The 16,972-nt window shown below is 41.0% G+C and overlaps 1 protein-coding gene across 4 annotated transcripts in view; it reads right to left on the reverse strand.

Moving 5' to 3' along the window:
* MAPK9 (mitogen-activated protein kinase 9) overlaps positions 1 to 16,972 on the reverse strand; it is a 51,798-nt gene that overhangs the window by 3,372 nt on the left and 31,454 nt on the right. For 3 of the 4 annotated variants that reach the window (XM_037500557.1, XM_037500561.2, XM_037500560.2), the window contains exons 5-10: positions 16,758 to 16,896; positions 9,609 to 9,774; positions 8,135 to 8,206; positions 3,795 to 3,977; positions 2,404 to 2,528; positions 1,354 to 1,417 (exon numbers count right to left, since the gene is read on the reverse strand). In XM_037500557.1, coding sequence (XP_037356454.1) covers positions 1,354 to 1,417; positions 2,404 to 2,528; positions 3,795 to 3,977; positions 8,135 to 8,206; positions 9,609 to 9,774; positions 16,758 to 16,896 — 749 coding nt within the window. Of the gene's footprint in view, positions 1 to 1,353; positions 1,418 to 2,403; positions 2,529 to 3,794; positions 3,978 to 8,134; positions 8,207 to 8,548; positions 8,621 to 9,608; positions 9,775 to 16,757; positions 16,897 to 16,972 lie in introns of all 4 variants that reach the window. The other variant, XM_054691881.1, reaches the window with a different exon arrangement.

Here is a 16,972-nt window from a genome sequence, read left to right on the forward strand (position 1 = left end):
TGAGAGTGGGAGTGTGGCTGGGTGCAACTGCTTGCTAAGTGTGTGCACACTCAGGCACTGGCCCCCTGAATCCTGAGGGCAGAGCCCTTGGGCAGGACAGATGACTGATTTGACTGCATTGAACATAGTTCTTAATTACTAAAGATTCTACTTTTTAATGAAAAATTATTAGTTCAGCATTGGTTTAGTTTATTGTGGGCTGTTTGGCTAATCTTACAGTAATAATAATAATTACTTGCATATTTTTGATCTGCCATTTTCTCCAAAGTTTATTTAAAAATATACATACAACTATACAGATTATGAATGCAGCAGAAGCTCAGTGACCCCAGATGAGTCCCCCATATCTGCTTTACAGGTGTCTCTGAGTTGGGGTTACTCAACAATTTGCAAGATGTTATGAAGGTAAGTGTGCTATGATTACTGAATTCAATTTATTTCTTTATTTTCCAAAAAGATTTATTTATTTATTTACACAAGCACTGGCTACAGTCAGAAGCACAGGAGGGTGAGAGAATTCACCAGAGCCAGAGCAGAGAGCAGAACAGGCAGACTGATGAAGTACACTGCTGAGGGGAGCAGCGGGCCGCAGGAGATGTCTGCGCGCCATGTGGGACCCTCGCCTGGTGGCTGGCGATTGAACCGGCGCTGCAGAGGCTACAGGCAGCCTCGCAACCCAGAGCTCAACTGCTGCGCCACTGGGGAGGCCCTGAATTCAATTTATAAACTAAGATTTGATAATGTAAGATCATGTGGAAAAGTTCTTATTTTTTCTTTCAAAGCAAATGCTATGCAATTCATACATGTTCCTCTCTAATTTTGTTCTTCAAGTTCCTTCTGTACTTTTACTGTGAGGTGGGCAGAGTAGGATAAATAGGCCGCAGGGTTTCTTACCTCTCCCTTAGAAAGAATACAGAAGATGTTGATTTGTAATGATGCAAAGCTAATATTTATATAATACTGTTAGAATGCAGTGTGACTTCAATTTAAAAAAATGTCATAAGTAGGGCCTCCCCGGTGGCGCAGCGGTTGAGCGCTGGGTTTCGAACCTGCCCGCAGCCTCTGCGGCGCCGGTTCGATCCCCGGCTGCTCCCCGGCCACCAGGCGAGGGTCCCACATGGCGCGCAGACCTCTCCTGCCGCCCGCTGCTCCCCTCAGTGGTGTACTTTGGTCCTTCTGCCTGCTCTGCTCCCCGCTCTGGCTCTGGTGAATTCTCTCACCCTCCCGCGCTTCTGACTGTACCCAGTGCATGTATAAACAAAACAAGCAAACAAATAAATAAATAAAAAAAAATGCCTCTATAAAAAAAAAAAAAATGTCATAAGTAAGGATCAAAATAAATTTTGTCTTTACCTTTCCATTCTTCAATTGCATGTTCTCTTTCTTCCAACTGGGCATCATAAATCTGAGGTGGTGGCTAAAAATTAAATTACATATAAAGTAAATAATTAAAAAAATAATGAGACATGAAGAAAAAGTAACTTGGGTGGCTTCTATTTATGCTATAGATGTAGGTTCATTCAATACATGGCTTACTAAAGGTATTTTCATAAGTGTGACATATCAGCTTCAGAATCTAATAATTAAGAAAAAAATTAAAAACATGGCTATTATGGTCTTCTTAATTAACACATGACATCAAAACACCCTAAAAACATCTGTTCACAAGTAATTATAAAATTAGCCAGACCTACCTTGGCAACTGAGATACTGAGCTAGGAAATACAGATGGGGCACAAGAGAGTTATGTTGACAGTACTTCCCTTAGGACTCACAAATCAATCCTGATATAAATGGGCTAGTCTAAAGATTTGCTTAAAAATAATATCTTTATGTGACAAATGCTTAAAATCCATATGCCAAGACATAAACGTGTTCTACTGCTGGCATAGGCATAGGCATGCCACTGTGTGGTCACCTTACAGCTAAAGGGCAGCCACACCAATGCTGCTGTGGCAAAATGCACGGGAGACCCAGGCTGATAAGCCTAACTCCCCTAGCAGGTGCCTCTAGAGAAGAAGAAATAAACTTAGGCTTTTCAGCAAGTTTTTCAGCCTCTTGGATTGCGGGGGAGGGGGGAAGGGACTGCATAAATAAGATAATGTAACCAAAGCCCAAGACAGTGTCAGGTACACAATGGATTAGAAAAATCATATTATGATTTAATATAAATGTAGACAATTACATCACCACAGCATAAGCATATGACCTCCTAAGGCACTCTGAGCTATAGCCCTAGCTGCAAGTGTCCCCAAAGGAGTTGTGACCCCTGTCACAGTCTTTTTTAATCTGGAGTCATTTTAAATCTAGTTCTTGCTATCTTTATGTAGCCATTCCACTGACAGAAGATCCAAGTACATGTAAGCCCTTCCTTGACAGTAAGTCTTTCGAACAGATGCTTACCGCTTCTGCTTCAGCAGGGTCATACCAAACAGTAATATAGGGGTGACGCAAAGCTTCATCTACGGAGATTCGCTTGTCAGGATCTATCACTAACATTTTTGATAACAGATCTCTGGCTTGACTTGCTAGAGTGAAAACAAATATTAGATTAAATAAACTAATGCTGTTCATCTGAAAATCAAACAATAAAGAAATGTGGCAATGCAGATAGATTAACTTTGAGATGTATTAACTTTGAGAAAGTTTTGGTAGGTTCCAGATCAAAAGAACCATTTTCTTTTTTTAAAATTTATTTATTTATTTATTTATTTATTTATTTATACAAGCACTGGGTACAGTCAGAAGCACGGGAGGGTGAGAGAATTCACCAGAGCCAGAGCGGGGAACAGAGCAGGCAGACTGACGAAGCACACTGCTGAGGGGAGCAGTGGACGGCAGGAGAGGTCTGCGCGCCATGTGGGATCCTTGCCCGGTGACCGGGGATCGAACCGGCGCTGCAGAGGCTGCGGGCAGCTTCGCAACCCAGCGCTCAACCGCTGCGCCACCGGGGAGGTCCACAAAAGAACCATTTTCTAAGAATAAGTCAAGTAGACACTTTCACTAAAAACGAGGCTTTCAATCTTAATTTTTCTGGCTCTGGATCTGGGCAGAGAGGAGGAGAAACAGGTCTTGCGCGGAGGGTGGAAAGGGCACCGAGCAGCCTTTGACCTCAGACAGGAGCCTCGAGAGGCCCAGGGCTGCTGTAGCAAAGGGTAGGAGCTGAGGTAAGGGTGGCAGTGCCAAAAGTGAGAGTATATGACACTTCACAGATGCCTCTGCTCGACCTACCTGTATACAATGTTGGTAATACACACTTAAAATCCGCAGTTTCGTTAGAAAATACCCAACAGATACAAGGCTCACCTAGGTTTGGTCAGTTAAAGTTCACATACATAGGTCAAGAAGAGACAGGGTTTTGCTGACTGACACAGTTTACCTTGGTAAGGAGAGAAACAAATTTATTCTTTCCCTTAAACAATTTAGTGCTGGGCATAGAGAAGGGGAGTGTCTTCTTAGTCAACTAAAGTGTGGTTTCTGACTCCTCACTTGGGCTAGGTTCTTCAAGTGTTGTTTTTTTTTTTGTTATTTTTTTATACCACCAAAACTGTTTAGAGCTCCATTGCTGAAATTAACATGAAAGTCTTTAAGAATGATGTGAATATTTTTATTTTGGCCCAAGACTTCAGTTAAACCAAATTATTGAGGACAACACTTCTTTCTCTTTATGTTATCTTTATTCCAGCTTAGACCTGACTCGAGGCTCCTCAGCGTTCATGGGTTTTACAATGTAAACGAAAAAATGAAAGCTTCACTCAGATTATGAAAACAAATAAGGAAAAACAACATCTTACTTTTTATTTTGTCTCGTTCAGATTCTGATGGGAATATCCAATCTGGAAAGAGTTCTTCAAATTTGATTCCAGGATACTTTGGTCTGTTTTCTACATAATTCCTCACAGTTGGCTGAAGTTTCTTCATGAAATCTGCAGACGGTGTTCCTAGCTGCTCAATAACTTTATTCCACTGATCAATATCTAACGAGTTTCTTGAGGAAAATACAACTGGAATGCCTTGTATTTATACAAACTAACACCATTCAAAGAAAATCTTAAATTATATTTATACTAATTGACCTATGTCACCTCGCTTGGTTAGCAGAAGCATTTTGAAATAATATTGGAAAATACTCGGATTTCTACGTTTAGAGTAATTTAAACAACTCTTACACTGCATCTTTAAAAACTATGATCACAGTTAAATGAATACAATGAGGTCTGTATGCCTTCCTATTCTAGATCAAAATAAGATTATCTTATAACTGAAGAATGAGAGGAATGTATAAACATGAAATTAGAGAAACATTACATAGGGAAACTGAACTATGGTGGTGGACTATGGATGCTTTGGTGGTGGGTGCACTATGGTAACTATACCTGAAGCGGGGGCTCCTACACGTCTAATATAACATCGAGAATGTAACAACTTTACAATTAAAACAAATCACTTTTCATATTAAACCTATATTAGATTCAAAGTTCTTTATTTTTATTTGTTTTTCTAAAAGATTTTATTTATTTATTTTTGTGTAGAAGAGCTGGGGTATAGGCCAGAGGTGTGGGGGGTGAGAGGATTCACCAGGGACAGAGTGGGGAGCAGAACAGGCAGATCTACTGAAATACACTGCTGAGGGGAGCAGCTGGTGAAACATGAGAGGTCTGTTGTGCCGTGTGGGTAGCTCCCCGGCTGGGGATTGGTGGCACTGAGGCCACCTTGGGGGGCCTTCATGGTGGCAGCCAGCGCTGAGACTTAATCCCCAGGCAACCTAGGAGGCCTTCAAAGCTCTTTAAATTACAGCAACTACTCAACTCTTAAGTACACAGGTGGGGAGCCAGTGCCCCAGTGATGCAAGGACAGGCGGGTGATGCCGAAAGCAGGAAACAGGGCTCTGGGCTCCCTGAGTTCTCCGCTCGGCCTTTGGCGCAGGATCACACACCTTCCCATAACTGGGCTTAGAACGAGTAGTGACAACTTTGAAGGGCCATTCTGTTTTACTTGGCTTTGACCCCATCACTGCAACACTTAGGAGTGTGTTTTATTTTCTTTCAAGGTGCAGGACCTGGGTTTCACACTCCTTTGTGCATTAGACATTCATTGGGTGTTGGGCAATCTCCCTTGGGTCTCAAATCCTTATTTGCAAAATGAAGAAAATACCAGCTTTGCCTCTTTCATGGGGTAACAGGTATGATGAGAAAAGAAAGTCACCCTGAAACTGTAACCAAGGATACAAGAGAATGCAGTGCACCTACAATTTCTTTCTCCTTGTTGGTACCATTCTGCCCTCTACTAGAGCTATCATCATTCAAACCTGATTTTTTTCCTCCTGTGCAAAAACCATGCTACTTTCTTTTGGTCCCACATCTGCTGCTCTCACTCAGTTTCTTCACTCCCATTTGTTAACTAACTTAAACAGCTCCCTATATTTGTACAATTCCCAGCCCCTCATTATCTCTTTAACATCTTCTTATCAGGCTTCCCCCATACTTCATGAAAACTGCTATCAAGGTTGCCAGTGACCATACCTTACTCCAGTGGTCAATCCTTGGTTCTCATATATATATATATATATATATTTTAAATAGAGGCATGTTTTTATTTATTTGTTTATTTGTTTTGTTTACACAAGCACTGGGTACAGTCAGAAGCCGGGAGGGTGAGAGAATTCACCAGAGCCAGAGCGGGGAGCAGAGCAGGCAGAAGGACTGAAGTACACTGCTGAGGGGAGCAGCGGGCGGCAGGAGAGGTCTGCGCGCCATGTGGGACCCTCCTCCGGTGGCCGGGGAGCACCCGGGGATCGAACTGGAGCCGTAGAGGCTGCGGGCAGCTTCGCAACCCAGTGCTCTACCGCTGTGCCACTGGGGAGGCCCGGTTCTCACATTTCTAACAGATCTTGGGAACCTCCCTTGGTGCTCTACTTCTTGGCCTGTATGGTGCCTCTTTCTCTAGGAGCAACACTCTGCTTCCTTTTGCTGTTTCTCATTTTCCTACCACCTCAGGCAGCTTCATCTCCTGTCCTTTGCTCTTTTCTCTCTCAGTACTCACCAGTTTCAAGAGGTCTTCTCTATCCCAGACTTCTTTCTTGACACGTGTTCTTGATATTTCCACTAACAGACATCTCAAAATTCTAACAAAGCTCTGTTAAGCAGCAAGCTTCAAAGCAGTTACAGAGTTCAAGCCCTCTCTACCTTCACATCCACCTTCCTGGCACAAGCCGGCATCATCTCCTAGTCAAGACTGCAACAGCCCATGGTCCCTCTGATTCTCCCCTTGTTCTGGGCTGTTTACCTGCAGTTCAGCAGCTCGAGCAATCCTTTTCCAAAAACAGGGTAGGTGCTCAGTATATACTGGATTTGTGGTAAAGAGTCATTTTTACAGACTACAGGAAGGTAGGAAAAGGAAGACAATCCCAATGAGCCTGGCTGATCTGAGCATGTGCATGACTCTTGTCACTTAACCACCACAGGTCTCTCGTTTCTCCCTCACTCCTCAAGGATTTATAACTGCCATTGGGAGTCAGAACTTGGGCACCAGGTGGTTTGGCTAAAGCTCTCTCTAGAATTCCTTCTACCCTAGGCTATATAATATCTCTGAGAACGTCAATCAATTTTTCGGAATCTTGTTCTATCCAAATAATTTTTCATCTAATACTGGAAAAAGTTGTGAAAACTTTTGGAAAATGTTAATCTTAAAGTGTGCTTTGAGAATGACAAAAGGTAACCTTATATGCAAATCTATTAATTACGACACTCTAAGCTGTCAATATGTAAGGCAGGAATTTTAAATTAGTAAAGTCTGAATTTTAAATTACTTAATGCACTAAAAAGTAATCACACTTTTTATTTTTGCACTTTCTGAAGAAAACATTTCTTAATTAAAAAAAAAGATTACAGTACAAAATGATTAAGAATTGAGACAAACTGAATGTTACATAGATACTTCTAAAGTGTTTACCTTCAGAATATGTAAACTCTCCCCTGCTTAATTTAGTTTATTTGCAAAATAAACACCTCATTTTAATTACAGTTTGAAGCAAGAGAATCTACAGTAAGAGTAGTAAAAGTGTTAGAAAATTGATTCAAATAAAATAAAATGTTCCATATTTAATTCACATTAAAATCTGTGATGCAGAAAATGCAAAAGAAGGTAATTAAAATGATAGGAATAAAAATTTTATTCTAAGTTTATGTTGTGAAGAATTTATATTACAAGAAAACTACTCTCATAAAATAAAAACTAAATTATTTTAATAAAACACTGACTACACAGCTTTATTTCCTTTAAAAATAACCATCAATTTGCCAACAGAGACCACTTAAAGCTTTCAAAAAAAAAAAAAGCAAGAGCAAAGACTAATGAAAATATTAAGTGGTTAGAACACAAATGAAAAAGTTTAAATCAAGAACCACATTAGAGTAAAAAATATTAAAGATGGGAGACTATGAGGAATATGAGGAAAGAAAGCTATCATAACTATTATATTATCCTCCTTGATGCTACGTATCATTAATATGATTTACTGATCACAATGTAAGCTAATCTCTTGCATTTAAAATTTATTTAGACTTCCTTGGTCTGTCACAAATAACCTTCCAGATGAATCTTTAAAAAAACTTTCTACAAAATGTCAGCAGTGTAATAAAAAAGAAAATTTAACAGATACTGTTCCTCACAAACTTCATTTTAATCTTTTTTACTTAGGTCTTATATAGTGTGTTTCAGTTCTTACTTTGGGGGAAAATATTTTAATGCATTCTGATAACTAACAAAATAGCATATTAATTCAATTACACAAGAACTAGCTTATAAAATGTAGATAGCAACTTTCCTAGTTAACTGAATGAACTAAATAAAAAGTATGTTTATTTAAATACCTTAATATATTTGTTAAAGAGTAAGTAATTTCTTATAAACTATTTTTGATAAAAGAGCTAACTGCTTTAACTTAACTCCAAGCCTTAATAAAATCATTAAAGTGAAGTAAAAAAGAAAATATAAAACTGAACCATTTTGGTTTATGACACTAATTTAACAAACCCCTCAGATCACAGTCTAGGATGACGAAGTTTTCCTTTGAGTTCCTGCTGCCTTTGTTTTTTAATGGAAAGCATGGCCGGGAAGGTCCCGGGAAGGATACGATCAGTGCCTTGGAATATCACACAACCTTTCACCAGCTCTCCCATGATGCAACCCACTGACCAGATATCAACTGAAAATAAAATGAAATGATAAAATTATGAAGTGCCATGAACAAAACAAAGGTGAGAAAAAGGAATTCTAACAGTGTACTAAACACACAAATATGGAAAAATAAACTGCTAGCTAAGGGTGAACTTTTTACGTAGTATGAATGACTGCTGACCTCTGTTTTAACCTTCAGTTTGCAGCAATCGGAGTTTTAGTGGCAAAGATTCCAATATTTGACAGCTTAAAATACAAACAAATCCAGAAACAAGAAGTGCCTTTCTACACAAAGCAATTTGCAGGCCACATGCCCTCACCACCCCAACCTCCATGGCCAGTGCTGGGTCTCTCTCCCTTTGAAGGATACAGTCTCTTCCTGGAAACAGGACTTTATGGAGGACCATTTCTGCCATGATGCACCCGACAGACCAGATGTCCACTACCAAACACCAGGTGATTAAAACCAGCCAAGACTCCACATGTCTTTTCTCAAACCCCCTCCCCAACAAAGATGAACCCAGCTTGCTGATGTAGGCATTTGTGAAATACAGATCCCATTTTGATTCTTTTCTAAATTGCCATGTCAGCAGAGCCTCACAAGTGCAGGCTTGCTCCATGGGCTCTGGGTGAAGCCTGGCCAAAATTAACCCAACTTCCTAGCATTCATTCTCTCCTGCAAGGCCCCGTAGAACCCCAGGCCTCAGACAGCCAGGCAGAGGGCCAGTTAATGCTGCTGGTGGTAAGGGCAGGTGGGAAGATAACCAGGGCTCTTATTTTCTCTCACGTCTACAGGGGACAGCAGAACCCACAGAGCTGCATCTCTTTGAGAGGAATCACAGGTTATAAAGGAACTAATGAAACCTGAAGCAAGACTCATGTCAGATGATGTGGGCAAATTTCAGACTTTTTAAGAACACATAAATGTGATTTAGTTCTTTTCGACAATTGGCAAAGAATTCTAATAGTGCTAGAATAAGCTTTGATGTTAAAAAAAACCACCAATTTCACACAAAAAGAGAAATGTATTATACATTTATAACAAATAAAAAAATAAGTAAAACCAACATATGGTGCTGAAATCAGGGTAATGATTTCCCTTAGGGGCTGAGCCCCTCCAGGGAAGCCTTGGATGCTCCTGATTACATTGGGGTGCTCCCACAGAGCTGCATAGTCAGTATTTGTAGACTTTTAATGTTGTATTTCATAAATGCTCACAATTATCTATTTCAAAAGTAAAATTTAAAAAGTGAATGAATTTAACAAATGGAAATGCAAAATTAATTATTTCTTATCTGTGGACTATGATAATCTATGTATAGTCTAGTCCCAGCATTAGAGTTCACATAGTCACCAGGAAAGAGAAAATTGAACCAGTGATGACCAGTAACAGCACTATCTTTAAACATCTCATTTGCCTTTGTACTCACCATTCTCTTTGTAGCCCATACCCAAGATAACTTCAGGGGCCCGGTAATACCGTGTTACCACATAGGGAGTCATCATGAAGTTGGTGCATGCTGTCCGGGCCAGACCAAAGTCAAGGATCTTAAGGGTGCAGTCTGATTTGACTACAATGTTGCTAGGTTTCAAATCCTAAAACAGAAATGGTTTAAGTTAGGAAAACAAGCCATAGCATGCTAAATAAACACTCTCGCATTGGTAAGGATTTGTGAGGTCAGCCCGTGACCACTGAAATATGCCAGAATGCTAGAGAAGGATAGTGAGAAGTGATTATTGGAACAATTTAGGAAAACCCTGCTCCTAAGTTGACACTAATACAAATTAACCTGAAGAGGTAAGGCGGTGGCTCTCATATCATGTGGAAACCTTCATGACACTCCTTTGCTTGAAAACCTTCAGAGTGTCTACACTGCCTGTTCCTCCCTCCACCCCTCTTTTTTTCCCATCGTCCCATCCCACCTGCAGTCCTTAATATGCCAACTCTTCTCCACAATTCAACAAAAATATGTCAACCACATATGTAATTTATGTCTTCTAGTAGCCACTTTAAAAAGAATAAACAGAAACAGGTAAAATTAATAGTGCCATTTTAAAATATAACCAACAACAAAAAAATTGTAGTATCTTGCACTCATTTTTGGTGTTGTCTTTGAAATGCACTGACAGCACATTCTGAGCGCTTACTAGCCTCGTGTGGCTAGTGGGGGCATACTCACAGCACAGGGCCAGAATTTTCTGCCCCTGGAATCTTCCCATAGCTCTCCCTCTCCTTGGAGTAATTTCTTGATCAGAAATCCCAATTCCCCCTTCACTTTCTCCCTTCCACCAGCCACACATACCACTGTGACGTTTTCTCCTCCTCCTCTCCTATGCAGGTTTTCTGAGAGGAGGCCCTGGCTGGGCTCTCAGCTCTCAGAACTTAGCCCAACAATGTTTGCTGAGTGGACATCTGCTCCATTATAGTCTCAGTGCTTTCACACAACTTCGGCAGTTGTGCTAGGGTATTTCTTCATGCTGATCCCCCACAATGAACCCCCTTCGTCAGGCCACAGGAATGTGACTTTGCCTGAGGACTTTAATCTGCAAAGTAATCCTAAAAACTGTGACTTCTAAACAATCCATATTCATTCTTTTCACAAGAGTATTATTCCACTGCAAAGTCAAAATGCCAAGTCATGCCACACAGTAGGACCTGTGTGTGAAGCTTCAGGTCTCACACTGACTAAAACCTCCTGGCTGACTTGCTACAAATGGGCACAGATTATGACTCGTGACAGCGATAGCTGTGAAGCATTATCAGAATAAGCAGAAAATCATTTGACAATCACAAATTAAAATTATGTTATACTACTGGGAAATGGCTTCTTTCTAAACTTCCTGGATTCAGTAAAATATAAATCAGAAGTACATAATGTTTAAAATAACCAATGTTACCTACCTCAGCTAAACACACACACATACACACACACATACACACTTAATTCCTACCAGGCCCTGTGACTCTAGTTGGGTCCAGGGTACTGTGCAGACGCGATTCTCCCCTGGTGTCCTGATGAGATGTTCTGGGCCCAGAGCTACTGCTGTGGGCAGTCCCTGGCCTGTAGCTACTACTCTGCACAAAGTAAAGCTGAGGAAGATCAGCCCACACTCAGACTAGCAACTCTCTCCCCTGCAGAGGTGAGTTACGGCAAACCAATGTGTTTTCAGTTTGCTTATTTAAAACCAAAGAATACAGCAAGAACAGGCATTTTATCTTATTTATTTATTTTAAAGATTTATTTATTCACTCATTCATTCATTCATTCATTCATTCATTCATTCATTCATTTATACAAGCACTGGGTACAGACAGAAGCGCGGGAGGGTGAAAGAATTCACCAGAGCCAGAGGGGAGAGCAGAGCAGGCAGACTGAGAAACACACTGCTGACGGGAGCAGCGGGCGGCAGGAGAGGTCTGCGCGCCATGTGGGACCCTCAACCGGCAGCCGGGGATCGAACCAATGCTGCAGAGGCTGCAGGCAGCTTCGCAGCCCAGCGCTCAACCGCTGCGCCACTGGGGAGGCCCCAAGAACAGGCATTTTAAAATACAAATCACTAACAGATAAAACAATGTTCAACTTCACAAAATTTTAAAAAAAGAGAGAGAGAAGGGACCATTTTAGTCTCTTTGTGAGACTAGCAGGCTGTGTGAAAAAGAATGGTGACATCCATGCTGGGGAGAAGCAGCAGCAGATTCCCCTACCTTCCCCCCTACCCACCCATGGTGGGAACATCAACAGATACTTTCTTTTTAGGAGGAGGAATTTTCAAAACTTTAAAAAGGTATAAACTTTACCACCCAGCAGCTCCTGAAATTCAGTCTGGCCTTGGATTTTAGCATAGCCACATGAGCAAGGTTGATTAACATCAACTGAGAGAATTAGAAAACAGGTCCATCTCCAGCTACTTCCATCTATAAGAAAATTGCTCTTAAACCGATTTTATTGGAACAACACACTTTACTGCCATCTAGTGGAAATTATCATAATAAAATGCAAACAGGACCCTCCATTATGTGAACAGCCTTTCAAGCCCAGGAGTGTGGGAGGCTGTCTACCAGCTCAGGATGCTTGCCAACTGGGAGGTGCTTACAGAGGCCCTGGGGGCTCCTGAGGGCTTCCTAATTCCCCAACACTTTCCTATCAGCTTCCATAAACAACCAGAGGCTAGGTCTTCAGTTTCAAGATGATAAAGAGCATTCTGCTTCCTCAAACCTTGAAAAACACCCAAACCAAGGGGAAAAAAAGTTAAAATAATGTTTTATTTTCTACTGGGGGGGGGGCATTAGAGCATCCCTGGAGTAGCAAACGAGTCCTAAAAATAAGTAACCAAAAAGGGCAAGAGTGAAGGAATGGGGGGTGAGAGCATCACCCCATAAATCATTCCTGGTTAGTTCTTAGATCAGACCCCTCTGACTGAAAAGGGAGTCCTAGGAGGTAGGATCCTGCACATTGTTACAAGTGTGAACTGCCTTGATTTCCCCATAGCTACCTAGAGCTATTTACTTGGTGTCTATACCCTGGGATCTGAGTAGACTGAGCAGACATTTGTATTACTACTTAGTTCTTTAAACTGCAAGACTCAAGTATCATCAACTTCACCCACTTAGAGGGGGGCCAGGTAATAAACAGAGAGCTGATTTAGAACTCTTCCAACCATGTTATGGCATAGGCCTAAGACAAAATAGTGAAAGATGACTATTGTTCATCCCTCTAAGTGCGAATGGTTTCTGTTCAGTATGGAGGAATGCATTTACCATGCCAGAGGCCTTACTGACCTGCTTTAGCAACTATATTGCATCCAGCATGGCAGGTGCAGTCAGGACTCTAGTTGGTTAAGTCTCACTGTCTACAGTCTTTGTTAGGGGCCTTCTAGTTTCTTTAAGCACTGGGCTAGTAAATTAAACTGAGATGTGAGAGGGACCACAATTGTTGCATTCTACAGGTTTTAATGGTGGCACTAATCTTCATTCTTCCCACCCCCTTACAGTGCAGTTTGTTTTTACTAGCTTGAGGGGGCAGTTTCAGTTTCCCATTTGGCCTTTCCCACACACTCTCACCTCATAGGCCAACAATAATGTGCAGAGGGCACTCCAACTGCCAAGTGTATCCACTGGCTGGGTCCAACTGGGCCTTCCAGTGTTTCAGTCTTAAATAGGATTAAATGACAAGGGATCACCAGATATCCCTTTGGGGAAAGTCTGATGACAGGGCAAGACCAAATGCATTTAAAAAGAAACTCAGGGGAGAGAAAAACAATAGCAAAAGCAATAAAACACTTCACAACAATTTTGCCTCAGAGAGATGATAGTGTATTCATGCAACAAGAACAAATGCAATAAAAATGAAACTTTCAGGATAAAAACAGCTTCAACTCACTGGTATTTCAGAAGAGAGAAAATAAAGCACACAGTAAAGAGGGCATTCTGCAAGAGTACAAATTTCCTAGACTCTATGAACATCCTTCTAGGCTTAAGGGCCCATAAAGTGCCCACCACAGTCAACAAGAGCATTTCCATCATGTTTCAGAATACAAGGAATAAAAAAACAGTTTTAAAAGTTTCCAGAGATAAAAAACAAACCAACCAACCAGCAACAACAAAAACCCCAAATCAGGGCACTTGCAAAGGACCTGTCATAAAGGGGCCTCCCCTGGTGGCGCAGCAGTTGAGCACTGGGTTGCGAAGCTGCCGCAACCTCTGCAGCACCGGTTTGATTCCTGGCTGCCGGCGAGGATCCCACATGGTGCAACAGACCTCTCCTGTCTCGCCCGCTGGTCCCCTCAACAGTGTATTTCGTCAGTCTGCCTGTTCTGTTCCCCGCTCTGGCTCTGGTGAATTCTCTCACCCTCCCGCACTTCTGACTGTGTCCAGTGCTTGTATAAATAAATAAATAAATCTTAAAAAAAAAATCTTAAAAAAAAAGGACCTGTCATTTTGCTGGCATTAAAAGTTGAAAAGTCATACGACAGCGAGGTACTTCATTTATAGCTCTGAAGGTGATTTATTTGTAACTGAAAATTTTATATCCACCAAACTATTAATCATGTGACAGGGCAGAAAGAAAGAGCTTCATATATTTGAGCCCTCAAAAAATTCACCTCCCATGCATCACTCCTAGAGAAGATTTTAGAGGATATATTCCACCCTACAAAGGAAGTAACCTTAGAAAAAGAGAGATGGGGTCGGGAAACAAGGCCTCCAACACCAGAGTATTGAAGGAAATCTCCCCAAAAATGCCAGGACCACCCCCCGCCCCATATCAGGTATGGGGCAACCGGTCCAGACGTGAGGAGGACTGAAGCTCCCAAGAGATTTCCGGATGCTCTAGGTACCTGAAAGAAGAGTGAGACACCCTGCAGAAAGTTTAGGGTTAAATGAGCAATAAGAACACAGGAAATAACTCACTCCTTAAAAAAACAAAAGAAAACAAAAATGGCCAAACCTCTAACAAAAGATAAGTGTTGTTTAGCTCCAGGGACAAAAAAATTGAAGGGAAAAGAAATACAACCAGGGTACAAAATATAAGGTGGAGGTGAAAAATACAGTCATAATGATGAAAACACATATTGATAGTGATGGAAACCTAATTACATTTTAACTATACAGGAGAATAGGGAATAGGAAACTGAGTGGGCAAAGACTGGGAGGGGAGAAAGCATTTAATCAGTACTTCCCACTGATGAAAGATGAACACATAGAGAGCTAATCATACTCTTCCCAAACAGAAGTTAACACTAAAATAATCAGCTGAAAGAAGTGAAAAGCTTGCTTCTAGAGAGAGAAATAAGAGGAAAGAGGTACGAACTCTGTTTTTTCATTAAGAATTTGTAAACTGTTTGATCCTTGATAAAAAATAAATAAATCAACCAACTTGTTCAGCAAGTTACAGAACAATTATGTACAAGATAAGTTAAAAAAGACCTAGGTATAAACAGATATGTTGGTGTTAGCATAAGAAAGAAGAGAGCATGAGCATAAAGGAAGGAAGGAAGCCCAGCCAACTGCCATCACAGGGCTGGGAAACTTTTCACTTCTTTTAAATTTTCGAATTATATAAAATAAAAAGTGGTGGGACTATGGGTGTTTTTCAAATAATAAATTTTATATTTAGTATGAAATCATTTTAATAAGCAAAACTGACAGTGTGTATCTATGTTGAAGTCATACTAAGAAAGATGGACTGGGGCGGACAGTTGACATAAGACTAAAGGTTTTATGCTTTACTAAAGGTTTCATGCAGTTCATCATCTCTTGGGACCTGGATTGGAGGGTTGGAGGTGGGGTATCGGAAGAACAAGGTCTTTCATTATTTGCTTCATCTACCTTCCCACAACAGGCATGAGATACCTTCACAGCAAACACAAAGCCTAGCTGGCCGGCCCAAGAATGCTCGGAACAGGAGGGTACAAGATAAGAGGGAGTGGTGAAACCCAGTGGGGTGATGAAAAGGATGGACAGCTGGCTCAGGGAGTTATTTACTATGCTGGGTAAACAAAACACTTCTGAGGACCCCCTTTAAGGGGGCACAAGCTGCAGGGACTGAATATTCTACCACAGACCCTGCTCTATTCCCTCCAGGAACAGGAGGGCATCATGTCCCCAAGAGTCTCTGGGCCCAAGAGGGGAGAAACAAATAAGGCAAATGTTTCCTGTCATAGAATTATTCAGGACTAGCATAATAAGGCCTAATAATCTGGGAACTTACTCTGGAACATGAATATAACACAAAACATATTTAAGAGCTACTAAAAATGCTTTAATTTATATGAAGGTCTATGAAAATTTTAGGAAGAAAAATAGAATGGTAAGTTGGTCTTTAGTTTTAATTTAAGAAAGTAGTAGTATCAATATTTTAGCACAAATTTGTCAACAGAATTTCTATTATTTTAACTAAACACTTGGTGGCAGCAAAGCCTGCATTTTAAATAACAGCACATTGGTCAGGAATCAGGTGTCAGTGAGCCAGGCCCTGGACTTAAAAGCAATTCCTTAGCAGTGTTATACTGAGCAGCTGGAGCACATGTGGTTCCAGCATGTGCACAGGCCCAGTTAAACCAGGGGCACCACAAGTGTCTTCTTCTTTTTTTTTTTTTTAAAAAGCATTAGAGACCTCTTAGACTCTCTCTCTCTCTCTCTCTCTCTCTCTCTCTCAAAGATTTATTTATTCATTTACACAAGAACCGGGGTACAGGCCAGATGCACGGTAGGGTGAGAGGATTCACCAGAGACAGAGAGGGGAACAGAAAAGGCAGACTGAGGAAATACACTGCTGAGGGGAGGAGCGGGCGAGACAGGAGAGGTCTGCTGTGCCATTTGGGTATTGCCCTGGCTGGCCGGGTATCGAACCCGTGCTGCAGAGGCTGTGGACAGCTTCACAGCACTGTGCTTCACAGCACTTGTGGGGGAGGCCCCACAAGTGTCTTCTAGTCTCAACATTATTTGGAAACATAACATGGTCTCATAGTTTACTCAACTCTGAAAAGTTTTTTTTTTAATGTTAAGTTCTTTTGCATCTGGAGAATTAGCACAACAAAATGACTGTGATTTTAAAAATAGATATGGTGTCACTACTTACTCTATGAATTATGCCAGCTGAATGCAAATGTTTAATACCACAAAGCATCTGGTAAAGAAGGTAGGACATTCTTTCATGGTCCAACTCCATATGGATAACCTGACATAAGTTAGCATCCATTAACTCCATAACCAAATACCTGAGGAGAAAAAAAATCAGCCATGTACCACATAAAAATTATCCAAAATCCCTTTATGATTACTAAACCAGAACTT

This window comes from Talpa occidentalis, unplaced genomic scaffold (genome assembly GCF_014898055.3).
Source record: "Talpa occidentalis isolate TD23 unplaced genomic scaffold, MPIMG_talOcc4v2.1 talOcc4.9, whole genome shotgun sequence".
NCBI lineage: Eukaryota > Metazoa > Chordata > Mammalia > Eulipotyphla > Talpidae > Talpa > Talpa occidentalis.